General features: G+C 41.3%; 1 protein-coding gene across 1 annotated transcript; it reads right to left on the bottom strand.

Annotated features, from left to right (window-relative positions):
• Positions 1-144: 144 nt before the first annotated feature.
• Positions 145-20,894, bottom strand: CLTRN (collectrin, amino acid transport regulator). The gene is given in 9 exon segments (XM_087938145.1): positions 145-391; positions 3,241-3,407; positions 3,409-3,436; positions 5,416-5,532; positions 12,185-12,265; positions 13,461-13,524; positions 14,652-14,687; positions 19,585-19,664; positions 20,827-20,894. Coding segments are annotated over 9 exon segments (789 nt in total). The 3' UTR covers positions 145-243.
• Positions 20,895-22,810: the final 1,916 nt, after the last annotated feature.

The raw sequence follows: 22,810 nt of genomic DNA, 5'->3' as shown, positions 1-22,810 counted from the left end.
TACATCCAAAGAACATTTAACAGTGGGAGTTTTATTAAACATTTACATATTTTCATGAAGAACACTGCCTTGAATGAGAAACTCAGGTCTATCACTATTTAAGTGCGCTTATCAAAAGAAATGCCCCAAGGGCAAAAAAGAAACTAAGTACATAATTTTCTTTTTATTGATAATCAGCAGTAAAAACCAGATAAAAGAGGTTAGAGTCTCAGAAAGAGACCAAGAAACAGCATCCCTTTATGTTCATAAGGGCGTAAACTCGGCTGCTGCATAGACTCCATTAATCTGCCCAGCTTTTAAATCTAAAGTATGACAGGTAATTCTATTTTCCATTGTTGTGGCTGCTTCATATTTATCATCTAAATCTTCTGTTTCTTCAACATTTTTAAGTCTGTAAAAGAGACAGAATAAATTGCTACTGTCAGTAAAATATGAAAAGCGTACATCATTTCAGCTTTAACTTTGCAGATAAATTACCCTTCTATAAACATTATAATACAGTTCAGCTTTGGTATAGTGGTTAAAGAGCTCAGGCTACAAACTGGGAAATTGTGAGTTCAAGTCACTCTTTAGGCACAAAGACAGCTCTTTGGGCCAGTCACTCTCTTTTAGCTCTAGGGAGGAGGCAATGGCAAAGCATTTCGAAAAATGTTGCCCAGAAAATGGCACAGCTGTGTCCACCAACTGCCTGGCCTCAATACCAACCTGAGGGCACCAGAAATACTGTTTATGAAAGTTGCTAGTAAGCTTCAAAGAAAGCAAAGATAGGCAGCTGACAGTATTATTTTTATTTTCTCAAATATAATTCAATATAATTCCAATGGTTGCAACTATTTGATGCTTCTTCCTAAAATGTAATTTTGTTAGTGAATCTATATATAAATGAGCAAATTAACAATTTCTGGTCTACTTCAGTTTTTGACCTTGAGCACCACTGATAGGTTGACAGACCATCCCATATGATTTATGATGCAGCATCAGCAATTTAGAGGAGATAATGAACTCAAAGGTCAAGTACAGCACATTTTCAACCCATAATGCATAATGTAACAACCTCAGGATTTCTATATCAGTAATATTAACAGTCATAAAAGTATATTGTAAATATCCTGCAAACTCTCGACTGGAGACATTTGCTAAAAGTAAATTACCTTGATTGCAAGGTAGGCTTTATCAAGTCTCACTGCTGTTAAGCCTTTCTTGCATGTCTCTCAAATGGAAAGCCACACACTCATATATTATTTCATAACCCACTAAAATTAACAGTCTGAATAAATTCCCATGTTTGTTTCTTTGTTAACTTATTTATGCAATTTCTAAAACCACTCATCTCAGTCAATGATTCTAGTTTACAGTTTATAAAATATTCTGGTTTACAGTTATAAAAATACATTATAGTTAAAAATACTAAAAACATCTTAAAACACTTAAAACACACAGATTAAATATACATAGGAGTAAAGTACTTGGGCAGTTAGTAACACAACCAGGAATTGGGTCCTTGACGCATTCATCACGCCAGGCACAGGAATAAAGCCAGGGATTTTTTAGGGCGTTACAGAAAGCTAACTAACAGGGTTGGGATCATTCTAACGTCTGAAAAGAGGATGTTCCATAGAACAAGGGCACTGTGGGAAAAGCCCGTCTTCTGATCACTGGCAGCCAACACTCTTTGATGGGATCTGCAGCATGCTCACTTTTGCTCAATCTGGTTAGACTGGTAGAGACACTTGGAAAAAGGCAATCCCTCAGGCTACCAATTTCAGTAGTTAGTTGTCTAACACAATAAATAAAGTATTTCCGATATGCCCCAATGTGGCAAAAGCAAAGGTGCCTCTTGAAGGAGAGGTTGCAACAAATAGCTCCATTACATGATAGACAACAATTATGTATCCCCTTACCCTTTTAGATTTCCAGAAGGTCATGGAGACCTAACTCCTCTCCTGGGTTTTGGGTGTGATAGGGGTGTTGATTTGAGAGGCTACCTTGTTTCCCTGAAAATAAGACATATCCCAAAAATAAGCCCTAGCTTGATTTTTTTTAAATGTGCCTAATATAAGCTTTACCCAAAAAATAAGCCCTAGTTAAGACCCCAGCCACTCCATCCCACCATCTGGCCGTATGTGGTGGGGCGAAGTGCACACTTAAAAATCAAGCTAAGGCAGGGGGTGGAGCTGCCCCACCCGCCCTGCACCCACGTACCTTAGGACTGCCACAGCCAGGCCTTCCATGCCCGACACCTGTCATGCTGCTGCCTGAGTTCTTCTACGGCTACCACTTGCATCAGGATGCCACATGCAGCATTCTGCTGGTGCTGCCGCTTGCATGTGCAATGGTACAACATGCCATGCTGCCTCCTGATGCAGGTGGTGGCACCAGCACTACGTGCCATGCTGCCTCCTGCCATGAGCAGCAGTATTGGCATGCAAGCGGCAGCATCGGCACAATGCACCACCACAGAGGAAGTCAGGTAGCAGCTAGCAGATAGGTGTTGGGCCGTGGGATGCCTGGCTGTGGTGGTCCTAAGGTTAAGTGGTAAGAGATCCCCCGAAAATAAGACCTGTTGCTTATTTGGCCCGCCTCCCAAATTTTTGGGGAAACACAGTATTGGTCTGGTACCTATGGAAAGGGTGGTTTGCATTGATTGTTGTGTGCCACCTAAGATCATTATATGAGAACTTCAGTAAGTAAATAAATATGTAAATAAATGCATTGTGAATGCTCATTCTCTAATACAGCATCTACCCAAATGTATCATTTACCCTTAGAACATACCAGTGAAGAGGCTTCACTATATATTCAGAGTTGCCTGAACTGTGAGATAGGGAGCAAATAAATTTGATAAATAAATAAATAAGAATGATGTACAGTATATGCATTACTTCGCCTGACCCCTTCAGATCTATATGCACACCAGGCAGTGTTGCTGCTTGTGTTTTCCTTTCTCCCATTCCCTCGGCTTCTGATTAGACCTTTGTGCTTCCCTATAATGATATTACAAGCACCACCTGTCTCTCTTACTTATTAGCTTGTCTTCCTTGATGCTTACTTGGAGCAAAAGACTGTGGATATACCATGGATATACACCATGGATTAGTTAGCATTTACATAGAGAATAGGCATATATTAGCCTACATTTATTAAACAATGGGAAAAAAATAAACCAGGAAGCAATAAGGAAAGATATTGTTCATTTCTATTTGTGGACTGACCCAAAGCAAGACAACTCAAAATACTTACTTCTTGCGGTGATAAATCCCAAAAGATATGACTAAAACAATCCCAATCACAATGATGCAAAGAATAACCCCAAATACAATCAGCCAAATGGGCAGAGATTGCTCAGCTGGTGGAGTTAAAGTTGATGAGATTTCCAAGAACTGCAGAGTGTCGTCAGTTAATAAAAAAAGCATTGTTGATCCGGTTTCTATTCATTCTTTAAAAAGAATTAGTTTGGCTTATTTATAATCAATCAAATCAAATGTAGTCAATAAAAATAGCAACTTGTTATGTTCAGCATGAGGAAGAAAACGATTTAACACCAGTTACATTCATTTCATTTCCAAAATTCATTATTATTATAAACTTTGTGTAATGTTGCCTTAAAGTTGGCCCCAAAACATAAACTGATAAAATAGAAACTGTAAGTGTTGTGTCAGACATTATTAATTCTCATGTTAAAATTAATATTCTATTGGGGGGCTATCAGTTTTTTTTCTGGAGTCAGTTCAAATTGCTGGTTCTGAGTTTAAAACTTCAAAGGTCTTATTGATTAATATTTCAAAACGGAGATGGGATAATAAGCTTTGATTTCAAAAATCTGTCTGGATCAAGAGGAGTCAAACTGAAGGAAGATATATTTTGGAATTTTATTAATTTCACTTTCTTTTCTCTCCATAACTGAAACACTGCTTTTAATAAGTTATTATTCACTTCTTAGCTACAGGTAGTCCTCAACTTACAACAGTTCATTTAGTGACCATTCAAAGTTACAAGGGTACTGAAAAACGTGATTTATGAACATTGTTCCCACTTAAGACCATCTCCATGGTCATGTGATCAAAATTCAGATGCTTGGCAACAGACTCACATTTATCTTCGAAGGCTGCATTGTCCTGGGGTGATGTGATTCCTTTTTGTGACCTTCTGACAAGCAAAGTCAATGGGGAAGCCAGATTTACTTAACTACTGTGTAACTAACTTAACAACTGCAGTGATTCACTTAACATTTATGGCAAGAAAGGTCGTTAAATGGGGCAAAATTCACTTAACTGTCTCGCTTAGCAACATAAACTTTGGACTCAGTTGTGGTAATAAGTCAAGGACTATCTGTATATAGTTTTAAACAGAGTAATAGGTATTTCAAAAGAACAGCTAATGTCTACAAGTGATGGAGCTAAATCCAAGCTGTTAGAACAAGGTGCCAGTGATGCTGAAAGAAATTTGTATTAAATCTGCTTATATTGAATGAATGCTTCAAAGCACAGCCAAAAAAGTTAAAATGCATTCCATTATTCTTTGCATGGATCAACAGGTCAATAATCTTTTCCCCCATCCTAGTGCACTGCAGTTGCCTCTGTGTTTTTCCGTTGAAAACAGTTTAATCTTCTCATAGGCTTAAAAGTTAATCTCTCCCAAACAATGCACTCTCTTTCATTCCCACATTCGTGTTTATTTAACAAATAGCACTGCATTTCTAAAAGAGAAATCTTTTGTAAAAGCTTAAATTCAACAAGTTAAAACATGTAAATTATAATGGTTCACTTTTGAAGCTTGTAAAGAAAATAACCAGTACATCTTTGCATCGTCTTTGAGTTTATCTGTTGTAACCCCTTGGCTGCCAGCAGAGCTAGCAGCAGAATCAGATGAGGAGGAGGTTGAGGGAGAGCCTGGGCCAACTTCGGAGTCTTTGGAAGGCTCTGATAAGGAAACAGCATCACAGACAGAGACAGAGCTGGGGCTTTCTGTCCTCTCCCAGTTTATTTTATTATAAAATAAATCCTTCCAGGTGGAATAATACCTAACTTCTACTAATCAACAATGGCCCTCTACTCTGCCTTTACTGCATTTTTCAATAAAATGATACAAGGAGCAGTGGGAAAAATGGGAAGTTACTATACAATAGGGAGATCCAACTATCTGCACATTTCATAAAATGTTGCATTTAATGCCTTATCTGGAAATTGGACTTGGACATGGACCTGATTCTAATCCTGTTCAGCCATAATGTGTACTGATTGGAACCCAAGTAGATTTGGCAGCATGGCTTAGTATAACCCAGGACTATGACAAATCTCAATGCAGCTTTAAGCATTTTCAGACTGAAGAAAATATGCCAGTGCTCCTAACAAAAATAAATACATTTGTTTTGAATAAAGTTGTGGAAATATATAACATATATGCCAGGTATATTACCTTTTGGCGGCCTCCACATCATTCCTGGGAATAGTTGTTATATTTGTGAATGAATTTGTGACTACAAACCAAAATGATACCCGTCTGGTAACATTGCACAGCAATACATTAGAAATTCTGAGAATTAAAAAACAAACAAACATTAATATAGTAAGGCTTCCTACAGACTCTCAAGGCAACCACCAGGCTGTGACTTTTAGACGTAACATTACAATTTCACTTTCAAAGCACAAGCTTTAGAGCAGGGGTATTAAACTCACATCATCACAGAATGTAACGTATCAGGACTTTTTCCCCCTTTGCTAAATTAATAGCTCGTAAAGCATCCGACCCATAGGCCAGGAGCTAGACAGCCCTGCTTTAGAAAGAGTATTTTATTTTTTATTACTTGCCCCAGTTTTTACACCCTGCTTAGCACTGGCCATTGTGGGTGGGGAATTTGGGGAACTGAAGTCCATATAACTACAAAGTGTACCTAGACTGAAAAAGACTGAGCTGCTCTAAGGAGAAGCAACCAGTGATCTGGGTGGATGAGCCAGTAGATTCAGCTCTTCCCCAAGTGAATTATCTGAAGTTTCTTTTCCCTCCCATTGCTAAAATGCTTCCATTTTTTTTCATAAGGTACAGGTGAAACTCAAAAAATTAGAATATCGTGCAAAAGTTCATTTATTTCAGTAATGCAACTTAAAAGGTGAAACTAATATATGAGATAGACTCATTACATGCAAAGCAAGATAGTTCAAGCTGTGATGTGTCATAATTGAGATGATTATGGCTTACAGCTCATGAAAACCCCAAATCCACAATCTCAGAAAATGAGAATATTGTGAAAAGGTTCAATATGCTAGGCTCAAAGTGTCCCACTCTAATCAGCTAATTAAGCCATAACACCTGCAAAGGGTTCCTGAGCCTTTAAATGGTTTCTCAGTCTGGCTCAGTAGGAATCATAATAATGGGAAAGACTGCTGACCTGACAGTTGTGCAGAAAACCATCGTTGACACCCTCCATAAGGAGGGAAAGCCTCAAAAGGTAATTGCAAAAGACATTGGATGTTCCCGAAGTGCTGTATCAAAGCATATTAATAGAAAGTTATGTGGAAGGGAAAAGTGTGGAAGAAAAAGGTGCACAAGCAGCAGGGATGACCGCAGCCTGGAGAGGATTGTCAGGAAAAGGCCATTCAAAAGTGTTGGGGACTTTCACAAGGAGTGGACTAAGGCTGGAGTCAGTGCATCAAGAGCCACTACACACAGACAGATCCTGGACATGGGCTTCAAATGTCGTATTCCTCTTGTCAAGCCGCTCCTGAACAACAAACAACATCGGAAGCGTTTTACCTGGGTTAAAGAAAAACAGACCTGGTCTGTTGCTCAGTGGTCTAAAGTTCTCTTTTCTGATGAGAGCAACTTTTGCATCTCATTGGGAAACCAAGGACCCAGAGTCTGGAGGAAGAATTGAGCGGCACACACTGCAAGATGCTCGAAGTCCAATGTGAAGTTTCCACAGTCTCTGTTGATTTGGGGAGTCATGTCATCTACTGGTGTTGGTCCACTGTGCTTCATTAAGTCCAGGGTCAATGCAGCCGTCTACCAGGAGATTTGGGGGAACTTCATGCTTCCTTCCGCAGATGAGCTTTATGGGGATGCTGACTTCATTTTCCAGCAGGACTTGGCACCTGCCCACACTGCCAAAAGCACCAAAACCTGGTTCAATGACCTTGGGGTTACTGTGCTTGATTGGCCAGCAAACTTGCCTGACCTGAACCCCATAGAGAATCTATGGGGCATTGCCAAGCAAAAGATGAGAGACATGAGACCAAACAATGCAGAAGAGCTGAAGGCCGCTATTGAAGCATCCCGGTCTTCCATAACACCTCAGCAGTGCCACAGGCTGATAGCTTCCATGCCACGCCGCATTGAGGCAGTTATTGCTGCAAAAGGGGCCCAAACCAAGTACTGAGTACATATGCATGCTTATACTTTTCAGAGGTCCGATATTGTCGCATGTACAATCCTTGTTTTATTGATTGCATGTAATATTCTAATTTTCTGAGATTGTGGATTTGGGGTTTTCATGAGGTGTAAGCCATCATCGTCACAATTATGACAAATCACAGCTTGAGCTATCTTGCTTTGCATGTAATGAGTCTATCTCATATATTAGTTTCACCTTTTAAGTTGCATTACTGAAATAAATGAACTTTTGCACGATATTCTAATTTTTCAAGTTTCACCTGTATATGATCAAGGCCAGAACATGTGAATAAGTTGCCAAGATTTACCTTAGCTATATTGGATAAGAGTCTAAGCTGATGCAGATTAATGGAACCAATATCATGTGTCCATCACACCATGTTGCATTCATAGCATGGTTCTTTGTTTAAAGAGTACAGGTAGTCCTTGATTTACAGCAGTTCATTTAGTGACTGATCAAAGTTATAATGACACAGAAAAATGTGACTTATGATCATTTTTCACACTTATGACTGTTGTAGCATCCCCATGGTCACATGATCAAAATTCAGAAGCTTGGCAACCGATTCATATATATGACATGGTTGCAGTGTTTGGGGGTCATGTGATTCCCTTTTGTGACCTTCTGACAAGCAAAGTTAATGGGGAAACCAGATTCACTTAGCAACCTTGTGATTAACTTAACACTTCCAGCGATTCATTTAACAACTATCATAAGAAAGGTTGTAAAATGGGGTAAAACTCACTTAACAAATGTCTTGCTTAGCAAAAGAAATTTTGGGCTCATTGTGGTCATAAGTTGAGGACTATCTGTAATTACTTCCAGTATACAAGAGTATATGCTGCTCCTTAGTGACATCTTCTGGCTGATTACCAGCAAAACAAATGGTTTGAATCACAGTTTTCCACTTTTTAAAAAAATGTGTGCTGTGTATATAAATATATACAGAAATTCATAGACCACACATGCACATACACACATAGATCTTCATAAAGATCATAGTGCTAGTCTAAAGTCAGATACATTCATATTTAATAATAAAGTCTTCAATAATGACGATACTTGCCTGAAGTCCAAATATATATTATAAATTTATGAGCCAGTACTGTACAGTCAATTGTCACTCCGATAGTTTAAGTTTGTTAATGGAAATTTAATTAACACAAGCTATAAGAAGTGATATACTAATGTTTTAATTTAAGAATTTATCATACTGATGCAAAAGAATCCTTTGCATTTGCAATGTAATCCAGACTGAGCTTTATCTTCAGCCTTATAGCAAAAATCTGCTATGCTAAACTGGTTTCATATTAAAATCACATATTATGAAATAACTGCTAATTTGGGAAATTTTTAAGATGATATGGATTTAAGATGATATGGCCATACAATGAAAATTTACACACGCATACAAACATATTAGATATACATTTACACACACACACTTATGCAAAAACTAGTACAGAAGGAACAGTATCAAATCAAATAATGTTGCAGAGATTCAGGATGGAAACTGCTGCAAAAAAAATTGAAAAATATGTTGCCTCTCAGCTATTCCAACCCTTGGTAACCTCCAAAAACTTACAACCATAATCCTGGCAAGTGATTGCCTATCCTGTCCTCTGTTGAAATAATAGAACACCAACACTTTGTAGGGCAACCAGGAATTAGCCTTAGACAAGTTGGGTTCATGCTTTCATAAAATCTCTTTCTCACTAGCCTATCTTCCAGGATTGCAGTTGCCATCAAAAATATGGTGCCGCTGAACAGAATTAAGAATGCCAGAATTAAGGCAAAGCTATTTGAGTGGGAAGTGGCCAAGAGCCCACAATGCAACTGTGATAACACATGATAACAAATGAACAAATGATAACACATATAGTTCAAGGATGTTTCCTTAGGAAATTTCAAGGCCTCTGGGATGATCTCATTGCAGCAATACCAGAAGCAATTAGATGGTTAGCTTTCTTAGATATCAGATGGTGATTTTATCATGGTTTTACCTTATTTTAATATTTTATCTTGTATATTGAATTGCAGGTGGTGGGGTGGCTCAGCAGTTAAGACACTGGGCTCATCAGCTGGAAATCTGGCAGCCCAGGTTCGAGAACCAAGCACCACACGATGGGATGAGCTCCCGTTCTCGCCCCAGACCCTGCCAATCTAGCAGTTTGAAAGCATGCAAATGCAAGTAGATAAATAGATATCACTTCTGTAGTAACCGCGGTCCGTGATGTCATGCTGGCTACATGACCTGGAAATGTCTTGGGAGAGCATGGGCTCAATGGTCCTGAAATGGAGATGAGAACCACCCTCTATAGTCAGCAATGAATAGCAGAGAAAAGTCTGCAGGGACTCCTTTAACTTTACCCTTATATTATACTGCTCACATTTTTATATTATGTTATGTTATGTTGTGTTGTGTTATGGCATGGCATGGCATGGCATAGTATAGTATTATTATACTACCATATATCATATCGTACTATATTACATTATACTATATTACATTACATTTCATCTTCAGGTAGTTCTTTGCAATGAGCAGAGTTTGTAATTCTAGCACTGGGAACTGCTGCCAGTAAAATTATTTCTGACAATACAAATCTTTTAATCATAATACATACTGTATTTCTTCTTGATTTACATGCTATTATAGCAAAGATAATTCCATTTCCTGCTATGTGTGAGTAGAGTCTCTTAGCCAGGGGTGTCAAACTCAATTTCATTGAGGGCCACATCAGGATTGTGTTTGACCTCAGAGGGCTGGGGTGGGCATGGCCACTCAATGTCACTCGTGTTGGCCTGTGTTGGCCTGAGTACTCTACCAATGAAAACAGGCTCCCAATCTCTGTTTTCAGCTGGGATGGCCTCCTGCAACCCTCTGCCAGTGAAAATGGAGCTCGGGATGGCCACGCGTGGCCCTTTCTCTGTTTCCAGGGCAGCTACATCAGCCATATCTAAGCACCCTGTGGGCTGGATCTGGCCCCCTGGCTTTGAGTTTGACACCCCTGCTTTTAGCCAAAGAATAGTTATCTAATACTAAGTTTCCTAACATCCAAATCAATCTTCAACAGCAGGGCTGGTAAAAGATTCTTATCTGCAGCACATGGACCAGATTTGACATCAGGTGATGGCCATGGATATTCTGAGGGCCTTCCCACAACCCCCCCCCCCCGGGAAAATGTAGCTAATAAGTAGGGAAGGTATAAAGGATTTTGCTAGGTAAATCAGAACAGTAAAGATATATTAATGTACTCAGCATGGACTGGACAAACTAGTTAAGTTGATTTAGTATATATGAGACTGAAAAGTCCACAAATCCTGAGAATAAATGTTGATTTATAACAATGATAACTCTGAACTTATTAACAATTTATTAAATTAAAGCCTCAATCTACCATCTCATGTTGCTTAATGCTGAGAATTGTTGCACCAATAATTTAATGCAATGGAAGATCAAGTAGTTACTAATTACCTAATTAGAATAACATCTTCTCTGATCTTTGATTAAGCCTTGTAACTGAGAAAATATAAGCAACATTCATAATTCTCATTACTTGTAGAGGAGGACATCTTAATAGTCACAGTTGATAACACATAGTAGATTACCTTTGTTAAAGGTGAAGGAAAACCCTTATTATCAGCTCAGCCAGTCCTGGTTATAGGAACCAGAAGGAAGCAAAGATAACTACTGACCAATATCTACAATAGTACATTGTATTATCAGCTCATTTTATAGTAGCAGATTATTCCTAAAGAAGTAAAGCAAATTACTATTCCTTATACATTAATATTTGTCAACTTTTTAGATAAAGTATAATTTGTTTTGATTACAGAGAAGAGAAATTAGCAATTTGCTACTGGTTGGTGAACAGTAAGGCTTTCAAATCTTCTCAATGAAAGGCATAGATTTTGGCTCTTAAAGGGAAGAATTAAGTTAAAGGGAACTGATATAGGTATCAGTATATGAAAGTGTTCTGTTTAATGGATAGACTATTCCAGGGGATATAAAGTTCGTCTCAGCCTTTGAGTCATTTCCTGAAAATAAATCTTGTGGTCCAGTTCCTAATTGAATGGGACAGCACTAACCACTTCTTCATTCTAGAAGATTTACTTCACAAAACTATTAAACTGCTCCCAGGACAGCCAGACTGATGCGAACTGAAGGAAGAATAATATTTTTAACACCCTATCCATAAAACAGAACATTTTGTGCACCACTATCTTCTAATAGATCCTGAAAAGGTTTTACCTGGAACTCAGAAGAGCTCCTCTCAGTTAAAGTAGAAACTCTGACCTACACAGATATCTTCAGAGAATCAAGGAGTGTAACGATTGGAAGGGAGCTTGGGGGTAATTCAGCCCAAAATCCTAGTGCAGAATCAATTATTGGAGTGTTTCTGTCAGAGAGCCATCCAGCTTCTGTTTAAGCTCCTTCAGTAATGAAGAAGCTATCATTTCCCAAGGCAGTTTGTTCCATTGCTTCACAGCTGTTATTGTTAACAATGTTCTCTGATATCCAATAGAAATCTTCTTCCTTGCCATTTACACTCATGGTTTCTTGTCCTGTACTCTGGAACAATTCTGAACAAATCTGGCGCATCTTCTGACAGTCACTTAATGTTTGAAGAGAGTGGGTGTATCTCCTAGTCTTTTTCGGGCTAAAAGTATTCAGAACTTCCAAAGTGTTCCTCAAATCCCTGATGTATGCAAGTTATTTCCAGTCCACAATAAGGTAGAAGTATGCACATCCAATTAAGTAAGAATATTTACAAAATATTGTGTATACTTAACTGGGTTGTTTCTTGAATCAAATATCTTCTCATTGCATAAGCTAACACTGCTTTAAATAGAATTTCTTCAGTAGCATCCCAGCTATACTTAAAAAACAAACAAACCGACTGATTGGTATACACGGAGAGCTAGAAACATACATTTTCCTCCCATAGCCTCTAGGGAAAACAGTACATGCTTTTGACAATTACAGAAATAGTATTACAGTATAGAGACATATATTTTATCTATGTATTTTAAAATGTTACATCTTTTATAAATTTTATCATATTTCTCTTTCTGCAAACTGCTCAGTGGCACTGAAATTATGTGTAATAATAATAGCTTACTTTTACAGACTAAACTGTTGCATTGGCTGTCTAAATAAAGTCTGCATTAAAAGCTGCTGATTTGATCAATGAACATTTAAACCTGATTTGGTTTAATTTAGATAGCTTAGATCGTCGCTCTATAGAAAGTGGTAAGGACAGGGGAAGAAAGGTAAACTTTTCTCATGCAACCCAGAAAATGCAAAGAATGTGCTCGCTTCACCAGTGTCTCACTGTTGAGTGACCAAGCTAGCCTATTCATTAGCTGAACATCCAGAAACTTGATGCTGCTGATCACTTCCACAGGTGAATCATTAATATGTAGAGGTGTGTGGCTGTGCCTGCCTTTTCTGAAATTGACAATGATCTCTTTAGTCTTTCCTACATTTAAAATGAGACTGCTTTGTTACATCAGTTCCTCTACTTCCTTGCAGTGAGACCCTCATTGTCATCTTGAATAAAGCCCATTACTGTTGTATCTGCATACTTCACAATACGGTTGGTGGCAAATCTAGCACAACAGTCATAGATCAGCGGGGTGAACAACAGAGGACACAGCCCTGGGGAGAACCTGTGCTCAAGAAAATGGTGTTAGAAATTTGCACATCAATAAGAAAACCAAGAATCCAGTTGTGCAGGGTATTCAAGCCTAAAAGGCCCAGTTTGTCTACTAGATGCTGAAGCATGATTGTATTAAATGTCAAACGGAAGTTGACAAACAGCATTCGCACATAAGTGTTTCTTTCCTCTAAATGGACCAAGCTCAAATGGAGAACAGAAGAAATAGCATCCTGTGTAGAGCTATTTGGATGGTAAACAAACTGAAGAGAGTCAAATGCTGGAGGGAGGCCGGATACAATAATGTCCTTTATCAGCCTCTCAAAACATTTCATTATGATGGATATAAGTGCAACTTATGCTATTTTATGGGGAAAAAAATCTTAAAATGGTAGATGTAAATATTTCACTGACTGTAATTTTCTTTTAGAGCTGTTTTGATACTAAGCCATACTTTGAAAGCATTCTGTGCATCTATTACAAGGGAAAAAAATAAAATCAAACACACAATTCACATTGCCTGATGCAGATGATCTGTATTTTTCAGTAGATCAGAGCATACATTTGTTTATATTTCATGGTTGTTCAGAAGACACTTCACTTAAAAAAAATTAAGGTTCCAAGAAAGTTTGCTTTAAATATAAATGCAAAAGAAGGAAATCTGTAAGTTGGGGATATTCACCATGGGGGGTAATCACAGGCTACTTACACGGATTTCAATTCTAAAATGTTCATAGAACATAGAACAATAGGGTTGGAAGCGACCTTGGAGCTCTTCCAGTCTAACCCCTGCTCAAGCAGGAAAGCTAATACCATGCTAGACAAATGGCTGTCCAGTCTCTCCTTGAAAATCTCCAGTAATGGAGCACCCACAAGTTCTAGAGGGAAGCCATTCTACTAATTAATTAACTGTCAGGAAATTTCTCCTTATTTCTAGGTTAGATTTCACTTTAATGATGTTCTACTGTCAATTCTTGTTCTGTCCTCAGGTGCTTTGGAGCAGGGGTCTCCAACCTTGGCAACTTTTAAGACTTGTGGACTTCAACTTCCAGAATTCCTCAGTTAGCAAAGCTGACTGAGGAACTCTGGGAGTTGAAGTCCATAAGTCTTAAAGTTGCCAAGGTTGGAGACCCCTGCTTTGGAGAATAGGTAAACCCTTCTTTTCTGTAATAGCCCCTTAAAAATCAGAAGACTGTTATCATATCAGCTGTAGTCCTTTTCTTCATTACACTGAGTAGACATACAAGTTCCCTCTATACCCATACTGATCATATGGTTTAACTTCCAGGCCCCCTTTTTTTGCACTCTTTCTAGGATCTATACTCTAGACTAAATATAATATACACAAAATTATTTCACCCTTTATTGAACAATTACCATCAAAGAGGCCATAAAGGGACACTACAACAGGATTTTAATAGGCTTTTTATCCTTAAGAAAATTAATAGTTGTTCTAAAGAACTAATCAAATTATTTTTATAGCCAAAATTTGTGTGTTACTGAAAGACGTAACATGCACACATCTGCAATCTTAATATTCTAAATGTTACATTTTTTATGCAAATTGTACATGAAGGATGAAGCATAGAAGGACATCTTACTTGGTTGGCAAAGCTCAGGATAAGCAATGGTGGTTGCTCAGGCAAATGCAAGTAACAGTAACAGTTTTCCTAACCGTCTTTGTGCTAGTATCCTTCAGTTGGGACTTCAGGCAAAAAGAGAAAAAACAGCCCCGTAATACTGTCTTAAGCTTTCTGTGACTCAGGATTAAGCGATTGCAGCAGAAATAGGAAGCAATCAAATTTAAGGCTTAATAATTAACCCCCACCACTTATTTTAGAAAGCACTGTCCTCTTCTGAGTGCATCTTTTGTCTATTAAAAGATATATTTAATTTTATTTATCATTTCGTTGTTTGTATGTATATTGAGAGCTTATACACTGGAGACAAATTCCTTGTGTGTAACCCAATAAAGGATATTCTATTCAATTTCTTAGAACACTTTGCATATTTTTTACCAATTGAACATTTTGTCTTTTAGTGGTAAAATAGTATTCCTCTATTTTTTTCTCATAAACACACCCATGTGCAAAATCTATTTCTCTGTTAACCCTTAACCACAAACGTACTACCTTGGCTATACTATTACAGACATGAGGTCATAATGGCCACTCTAGCTGTTGGCTGTAGTCCAGATAATTGTACTACAATATTGTGTTGGGGTTGGGTTGGGTTTTCTTACTATATAAAAGCATATAAATTTTGTTTTGTAGGTAAGGTATTGTGTAAATCCATTACTGATTTAAAACTATGACTTATTTGTTAGCGTATCATGTGAAACTAAGCAATTGCAGTTTTTATTCAATAAATCATACTAAAACCATGACTGGATATAATGTATGAATCTACTCTTAGGATAAATATGGATATTGAATCAAAAGTCTTTCTACATCCCTTCATAAGGCTTTAGAGTTTGAAGACCCAGGACTGTAAAAAATGTACTTCATACAAGTTAATCAACAGCTACGGTAAACTAGCTGTTGTCTTTGACAAATTATCTGTTTCAAAATGTGAGGAAGTTAATCACCCCAGTTTTGCACTAAAATTAACTTTCCTTGGAGAAAAAGTATAAATGAATTACCATCACTGTTCACTCACAGAAATGAAACCAAAGATTTTTGGAAACCTTGCCTGTCTGTCATTAAAATGACTAGAAAGTTATAGATAGTGTCAAACATAAAATAAAGAAAATTATAATTCAGTGAACACTAGTATCTGAAATTGAATATAAACTTTGTATCCAATAGACAACATTGTAGCAAGTATACCTTGTTACCTACTAATTCTGTAATTAATGCACTAGTAAGAACTTCAAGCTTATTTATACATACACACTTTTACAGTTCTCATTGCTGTTTTGTTTACAAAATATCTGTGACCTCTGATGAGGACAGTGTTGAAATAATGAAAAAGAAAAAAAAGAGACTTTCAATGAAGAATCATGGTGAATCAGATGTCCCCGAAGGAGCGGGAGAACATTGTGGCAGAGATCACTGGACATACAGTGAATTCTAGCCAGTAAAATCTCTCTAGAAGAAAGAGAAATTATGAGCTCACCCATTTGTATTGTGAAGGTTGCACATTAGAGGGAACCAGAAGGAACTAAAGATTACAGTTAAAGGAGAAGAACACTTAAATTTCATTTACTAATACAGAGTGGAACCAAATGCTTTAATCATGGGATGTATTGAAACATATCCAGTGGTGGGATTCAAATAATTTAACAACCAGTTCTCTACCCTAAAGACTGGCTGGGTGGGCATAGCCAGGGGGCGTGACAGCACTCAGCCTCCTGCAGCACTCTGCCAATGAAAATGGGGCACAGGGGTTAATTACAAAATGTGGCCTTCGCTTTGTGACATCTACATCCAGTGAGCAAGGTGTGTGAACTGCACAAAAAATACACTTTCGTTTGGTTATGAAGAAATATCCCCAAAGTCAGATACACTAAATATAGGGTGACTTTTAGCTACACACTTCCCCATCAAACAGCAAATTTTGAAGCTCCGGGTAAAGAGGATTCATTTTAGGATGAGTAGTCACAGTTTGCAGGTTGGAGGTTCCTAAAGGAATGCTGGGAAACTCTGTATTTTAAAAAAAACATTGGAGGGAGGCGTGCAGAATAGCCCATCTCTGCTTGAGGCTGTAGAGATCCGGCACCAATCAAAACAACTGATGCAACTGTGAAGCAACTGATCAACATTGACAGGATAAGCCACTAGTATATGAAAATAAGAGCAAACTCCACTCCCTTCTAGCAATAATGATGTTACCTAGTTTGGTAATGAAACACCTGCAAGAAAACCATCACAGTTCAACCCTGAACTACAAATATTCTCTTCTATTGATAAATACTTTTTGGTTAGAGGGACTCAGAGCCTGCTTTATATGAGATGGCTCCCAGTGGGTTTCATTCTAAATTTTGACATGATTTCTGTAAATAAGGAATGTAGAATTATAATGGCTGAGTATTTGATCCTCAAAAAATATAAAGCTAAAGGATAAACAAATGTTAAAAAAGATTTGAAAAAAGAAAAGGCCCAGGAAAGAAAAAGAGTAAAAGTGTAAGAAAGAAAGAAGCAAAACCAAAAAAGAATAACTTCCAACTTTCTTTGGTACAGATATAAGTAAAAAATATATCAAACTCTTACTCTAAGATTAACATTTGTCTACATGGTAACGGATGATCTCGCCCAACATCTTCATATACAATGTTGAACAGGAATGGAGAGAGTACCGAGCCCTGTGGAACCCCGCAAAGCAGTGGACGATGGCTGGATCTCTCCCCTCCTATCAACACTGACTAAGAGTGGCCGCAGAGGAAGGAAGTAAACCAGGATAATACAAGGCTTCCCATTCTCATCCCCCGATGCTGCTTCAGAAGAATACCATGTTCAATGGTATCAAAAGTAGGTGAGAGATCAAGTAGAGGAAGGATGAATGTATTACCCCATCCCGCTCCCATCAGAAATCATCCAAAAGTGTGACCAATGCCATTTCTGTCTCATATCCAGCCCTGAATCCTGACTGGTAGGCGTTGAGATAATCCATTTCATCCAGAAACCCCTGGAGCTGCTGTGCAACGACCTTCTCAATAACCTTCCCTCAAAAGCTAAGATTGGAGACAGATAGGAAATTATCCAACAGGGTGGAATCCAGTGATGGCTTCTTAAGAGGAGGGTGGACTACAGCCTCCTTAAAGTACTGGGGCACTACCCCCTCCTATAGGGAAGCATTAATCACTGTCAAAGTTCACCCGCCTGTCACCTCCCAGAAAGCTTTCACAAGCCAGGAGGGACGTGGGTCTAAAACACAGGTGCTTGAGCACATACTCCCATAGACTGAGGAATTGTCAATATGCTGATGATACTCAGCTGTATATCTTACCCTGTGGTGAGTTAAGCAATGCCATGTCCTCCCTCTTGCAGTGCCTGGAGGCTGTTAAGGGGTGGATGGGGAGCAACGGGTTGAAACTGAACCCTAGCAAGATCAAGTGCCTCTGGGTTTGGGGTTTGGCCCAGAGAGAATTGTCACCTTTGGTCTTAGATGAGGTGGTACTACCCCAAACAAAACCTGTGTGTAATCTGGGGGTTCTCTTGGACTCACAACTCCTGCCTGAAGAGCAGGTGGTGGTTGTGGCCAGGAGGGCCTTTGCACAACTGCAGGTTGTGTGTCTGTTATGCCCTTTCCTGGACCGACAATCCCTACTCATGGTCTCTCATGCCCTAGTCACTTCCCATTTTGACTATTGGAACATGGGGCTGCCCTTGAAGAGCATCCAGAAGCTCCAGTTGGTGCAAAATGCAGTGGCCCGCATGGTTTTGGGCAGACCCCGGTGTGCATGTTTCATCGCTCTTGCGGGAGCTCATTGGTTGCTCATTCTTTTTTATTAGTTTTATTGTTTTATATTTCTGTAAACCACTTTGAGTCGCTATGTGCAAATAGGCGGAAATATAAATTTCCTTAAAATATAAATAAATAGCATTTTCTTTATTCCTTGCCAGAAACAGCCAAGGGCAGCAGTGTGCTGCTGGTCTACTCTCAGCTAATAATTGGCAATTCCTGACAGAAAAAAAGAAAGTCAGCTAAACTGTCTGGCCTGATTTTTTCAACAAGGTATAAGGTGGGGAAACTATGTCACATGGGCCTCAAATTATGGCCCATGGGACGGATATGGCTCACCAACGCAAAGTAGTGTTGGGATTCAGCTCTGCCCCTCACCCCGCCCGTCACCGTCGGCTTTATCTTCCAGCATGCATCCACTCCAGCAGCACTTCTGGTTAGTTATTTCGAAGGTTGAACCGCACTTCTGATCGCACTACTGCTGCTGAAGGTAAGCCCAAATGGCGCAGGACAGGGCCAGCTGTCTGAGGGGAGATGACGCCAGTGTAGCCACATGGGTGTGTGGGGAAGGGGCTGCCACCAACTTGCAAAGTAGCGCTGCCACTGGCACAGCAGCCAAGGGCTCCCAGGCTGGTGGGTGGGCAGGGGAAGGGCCAGCTGCAGTGGTGGGATTCGCTCCTCCCTCCCAGTCTGTGCGGTCACCTAACATTGCTGGAGCCGCTTGCTGTGACACCACCCAAGGTGAGGGAGGCAGGAGCAGTGAGGCTCACTTGCTCCCTTTCTCTGTGCCTGCACTGTTTGGACAGGATGTTTTTCAGCTCCCAATTCATGTCTCCTAGCTTTTTCAAAATCAGCTGAAGTTGGCTAACTTTTATTCTTTAAGACAACCAGATTCTCCTGGAGTACCTGAGTATAATTCCTGAAGGAGAATTCACTCACTGCTTTGATTCTTGCCATACATAAAAATATATCCACAAAACTGATTGCTGAACAATCTTGGTAGATATATTTATGTGCGGCAAAAAGCAAATCAGTTTTGAATTCTCCTTCAGACTTAACAGATTTCTAGCCCTGTAATCCCAAATAATTTGAAAAAGGAGTCTGGTCTCCTATTCCTTCCCTGCAGCCCACTCCTGCCCACTGGCAGGCACTCCCAGGTCTTGGGGCTGCTGCTTGCAAAGAGGCCCTCAGGAGTGCCCCGAAGCCTTTTCCTAGAACAAAAGGGGAAGAAACCACATCAGCCCATGGAGAGGAGAAGGGAGGGTAGGGGCATTCACTGACAGCTCTCAGACTGTCCATTAGTCCTAAAATGGACACCTAACATCAAAAACGTCATCAAAAAAGCACAACAAAGAATGTTCTTTCTGCCCCAACTCAGAAAGCTCAGAATGCCCAAGGAGCTGCTGATACAGTTCTACAGAGGAATTACTGAGTCTATCATCTGTACCTCCATAACTGTCTGGTTTGGTTCTGCAACCCAACAAGACAGACACAGACTTCAGAGAGAAATTAGGACTGCAGAAAAAACAATTGTTACCAACCTGCCTTCCACTGAGGTCCTGTATACTTCACAAGTCAAAAAGAGGGCTGTGAAAATATTTACAGACCCCTCACATCCCAGTCATAAACTGTTTCAACTCTGTTCTGTATGGACATTAACTTTCTTGAAATCCTGCAGTCCTGATTGGACAAGCGCACAGCAACCAGATTGGTAGAGCGCGTGGCACTGATTGGCCGTTCGGAATCGACCGCGATTGGCCAAGTCGATTGCGGGCAATTCGAACGGCTGTCATTGGCTGCGGCGCCCGGCGCCAATTCCATATAAGCCGCCGCATACCCAGCTGGCGGCAGATTTTAAAACCTAAATAAAAAGAGCTAAAACCAGTCACTGCCTCGCGTCTTTTGTGATCGTATCGGCCGATACAACACTGGCGACGAGGATGGGATCCTGAAGCAAGACCCACATCGCACGTGGCACGCGGAACAGCAACAGGCAACATGGCCAGTGGCACCGCGCCACCCGCACCTTTCAACCAAGCTGCTGAGGACTGGGAATCCTACATCGATAGATTCCTCATGTTCTTGGAGAGCAGCAATCTCAAAGACGCAAATGGGCAGAAAAAAAGGGCCGTTTTCCTGACCCACTGCGGGCCCGCAGTGTTTAAGATGGTGAAGGCCCTCGCCAAACCCCTCGACGTGAAAGCAATGGACTGGGCCGATCTCGAACCCCTGCTGCGAAGTCACTACGCGCCTGCGGTGCCCACCCTCATCCGCCGACACAATTTCTACTGGCGGGATCAAAAAGAGGGCGAGAGCATCAGCGACTTCATGGCTGATCTACGGGACCTCGGGGGCCTGTGCGGGTTCACCGACCTCGACGAAGCCCTGTGAGACTGCATCATCCTCGGCCTCAAAGACCCCGTCCTGCAGAGCCGGCTCATGGCGAAGGGCGACATATCCCTCACCGATGCCCTCACCGAGGCCACCGCAGCGGAGGCGACCAGGAGATCAGCGGCCCGGATGTGGCAAGCAAGCACCACGGATCGCCCAGCCACGGCCGAGACGACCCCGATCCTCGAGAGGCAGCCCGAGACCAACCGCCGAACAACCACCTCCACACACCACGGCAACCTCAACTCCCCCACCAACTCCGAGGACGACGAGGAAGACATCCACCGGCTACAGACGGAACGCGACCGGCGCGAGCAGCGGAGCCGCAAATTGAGGTTCCAGTATGCCGGTTGCGGCGGCGATCACCCACGGTCGAAATGCCAGTTTTTCGACGCGATATGCCGGCACTGCGACAAACGGGGCCACATCGCCAAGGTCTGCCATTTTAAAAGGAACTACAGGCCCCGGCGCCAAGACAGCAGCCTGCGGAGACGAGACGGCACCCCCCCGAGGAACCGAGACCAAAACACCGAGAGCCGATGGAGCCGGGAAGGAAGAAACAGGCGTTTCAACGAGGCCCGGCAACGTGAAGAAACCCACCAGACGGTCGTCATCGGCCATTCATCCAACTGGGATGGCCGAAAGGTCCACGTGGAGGTGGCCATTGAGGACCGCCCATGCAAAATCGAAGTGGACTCCGGGTCCTACCTATCCATGGTCGCATGGTGGGAAATCAAACGTTTGGTGCCAACCATACAGCGGCGAGAACTGGAAAGCCAGAAACTCATCCTCAAGGACTACCAGGGAAACCGCATCCCCGTGGTAGGAATCGGACACTTCAAAGTCACGTTCAAAGGGCGCACCGAGATACTCCCCCTGACCGTCGTCGAGAAGGACCGCCCCAGCCTTTTGGGACTCCAATGGTTCGCGCCGCTGGGAATAGAGGTGACCGGCACCAACCACGTCGCCGAGGCGGACTGGGAGGAGCAGCTCGCGCGGGATTTCCAAGAAGTCTTCGACGGCAGCCTAGGCAAGTACCGAGGGGCCCCGATAACCTTCAGCCTAGATCCCACCATCGCCCCAATCCGCCTCAAACCCCGGCGAGTACCCTTTGCGCTCAGGCCCAAAATCGACGAGCAATTAAATAAGCTCATCGAACAGGGAGTACTCGAACCAACAGACCATGCCAGGTGGGAGACCCCTATAGTCACCCCAGTAAAACCAGACGGATCAGTGAGAATTTGCGGTGACTATAAGGCCACCCTCAATCGCGCGCTGCAACAAAGCGCCTACCCTGTCCCAGTAGTGCAGCACCTCCTACACTCACTTGGGGGGGGGCAAGATTTTCACCAAACTCGACCTGGCACAAGCTTATCAGCAACTGCCAGTTGACGAGGAAACCGCAGAAGCGCAGACCATAGTCACCCACCGCGGGGCATTCCGCTGCAAGAGGCTCCAATTTGGAGTCAGCGTAGCCCCGGGGGTCTTCCAAAGTAATGGAGAGGCTCCTCCAGGGCATCAAAGGGGTAGTGCCCTATTTTGACGACGTGCTGGTATCAGCGGCCGACCAAAAACAACTGGAAAGCCGTCTGAGGGAGGTACTTGAAAGGTTCAAAGACGCAGGGCTAAAAGTCAAGAAAGAAAAATGTCAGCTGCGCACAGAAAGAGTCGAATTCCTAGGGTACCTCCTAGACCAGCACGGGATCCACCCAACCGAAAAAAAAATCAGAGCCATCAAGGAAGCCCCCAGACCAAGAAATAAAACCGAATTGCAGGCGTTTCTGGGGTTGATTAACTTCTATAATGTTTTCCTGCCCCAAAAGGCAACCGCGGCGGAACCATTGCATAGGCTGCTCGACAAGACAGCCACCTGGATCTGGGGAAGACAAGAGGAAGACGCATTCAACAGAACAAAAGACCTGCTCACATCGGACGCTGTTCTCATCCAATACAGCGAGACACTACC

Source organism: Pseudonaja textilis, chromosome 8 (assembly GCF_049901715.1).
Source record: "Pseudonaja textilis isolate UNSWEBS1 chromosome 8, rPseTex1.2, whole genome shotgun sequence".
In the NCBI taxonomy this organism is placed as follows: domain Eukaryota; kingdom Metazoa; phylum Chordata; class Lepidosauria; order Squamata; family Elapidae; genus Pseudonaja; species Pseudonaja textilis.
The sequence above is the reverse complement of the archived record's forward strand: the minus strand, read 5'-3'. Positions and strand labels throughout refer to the sequence as shown.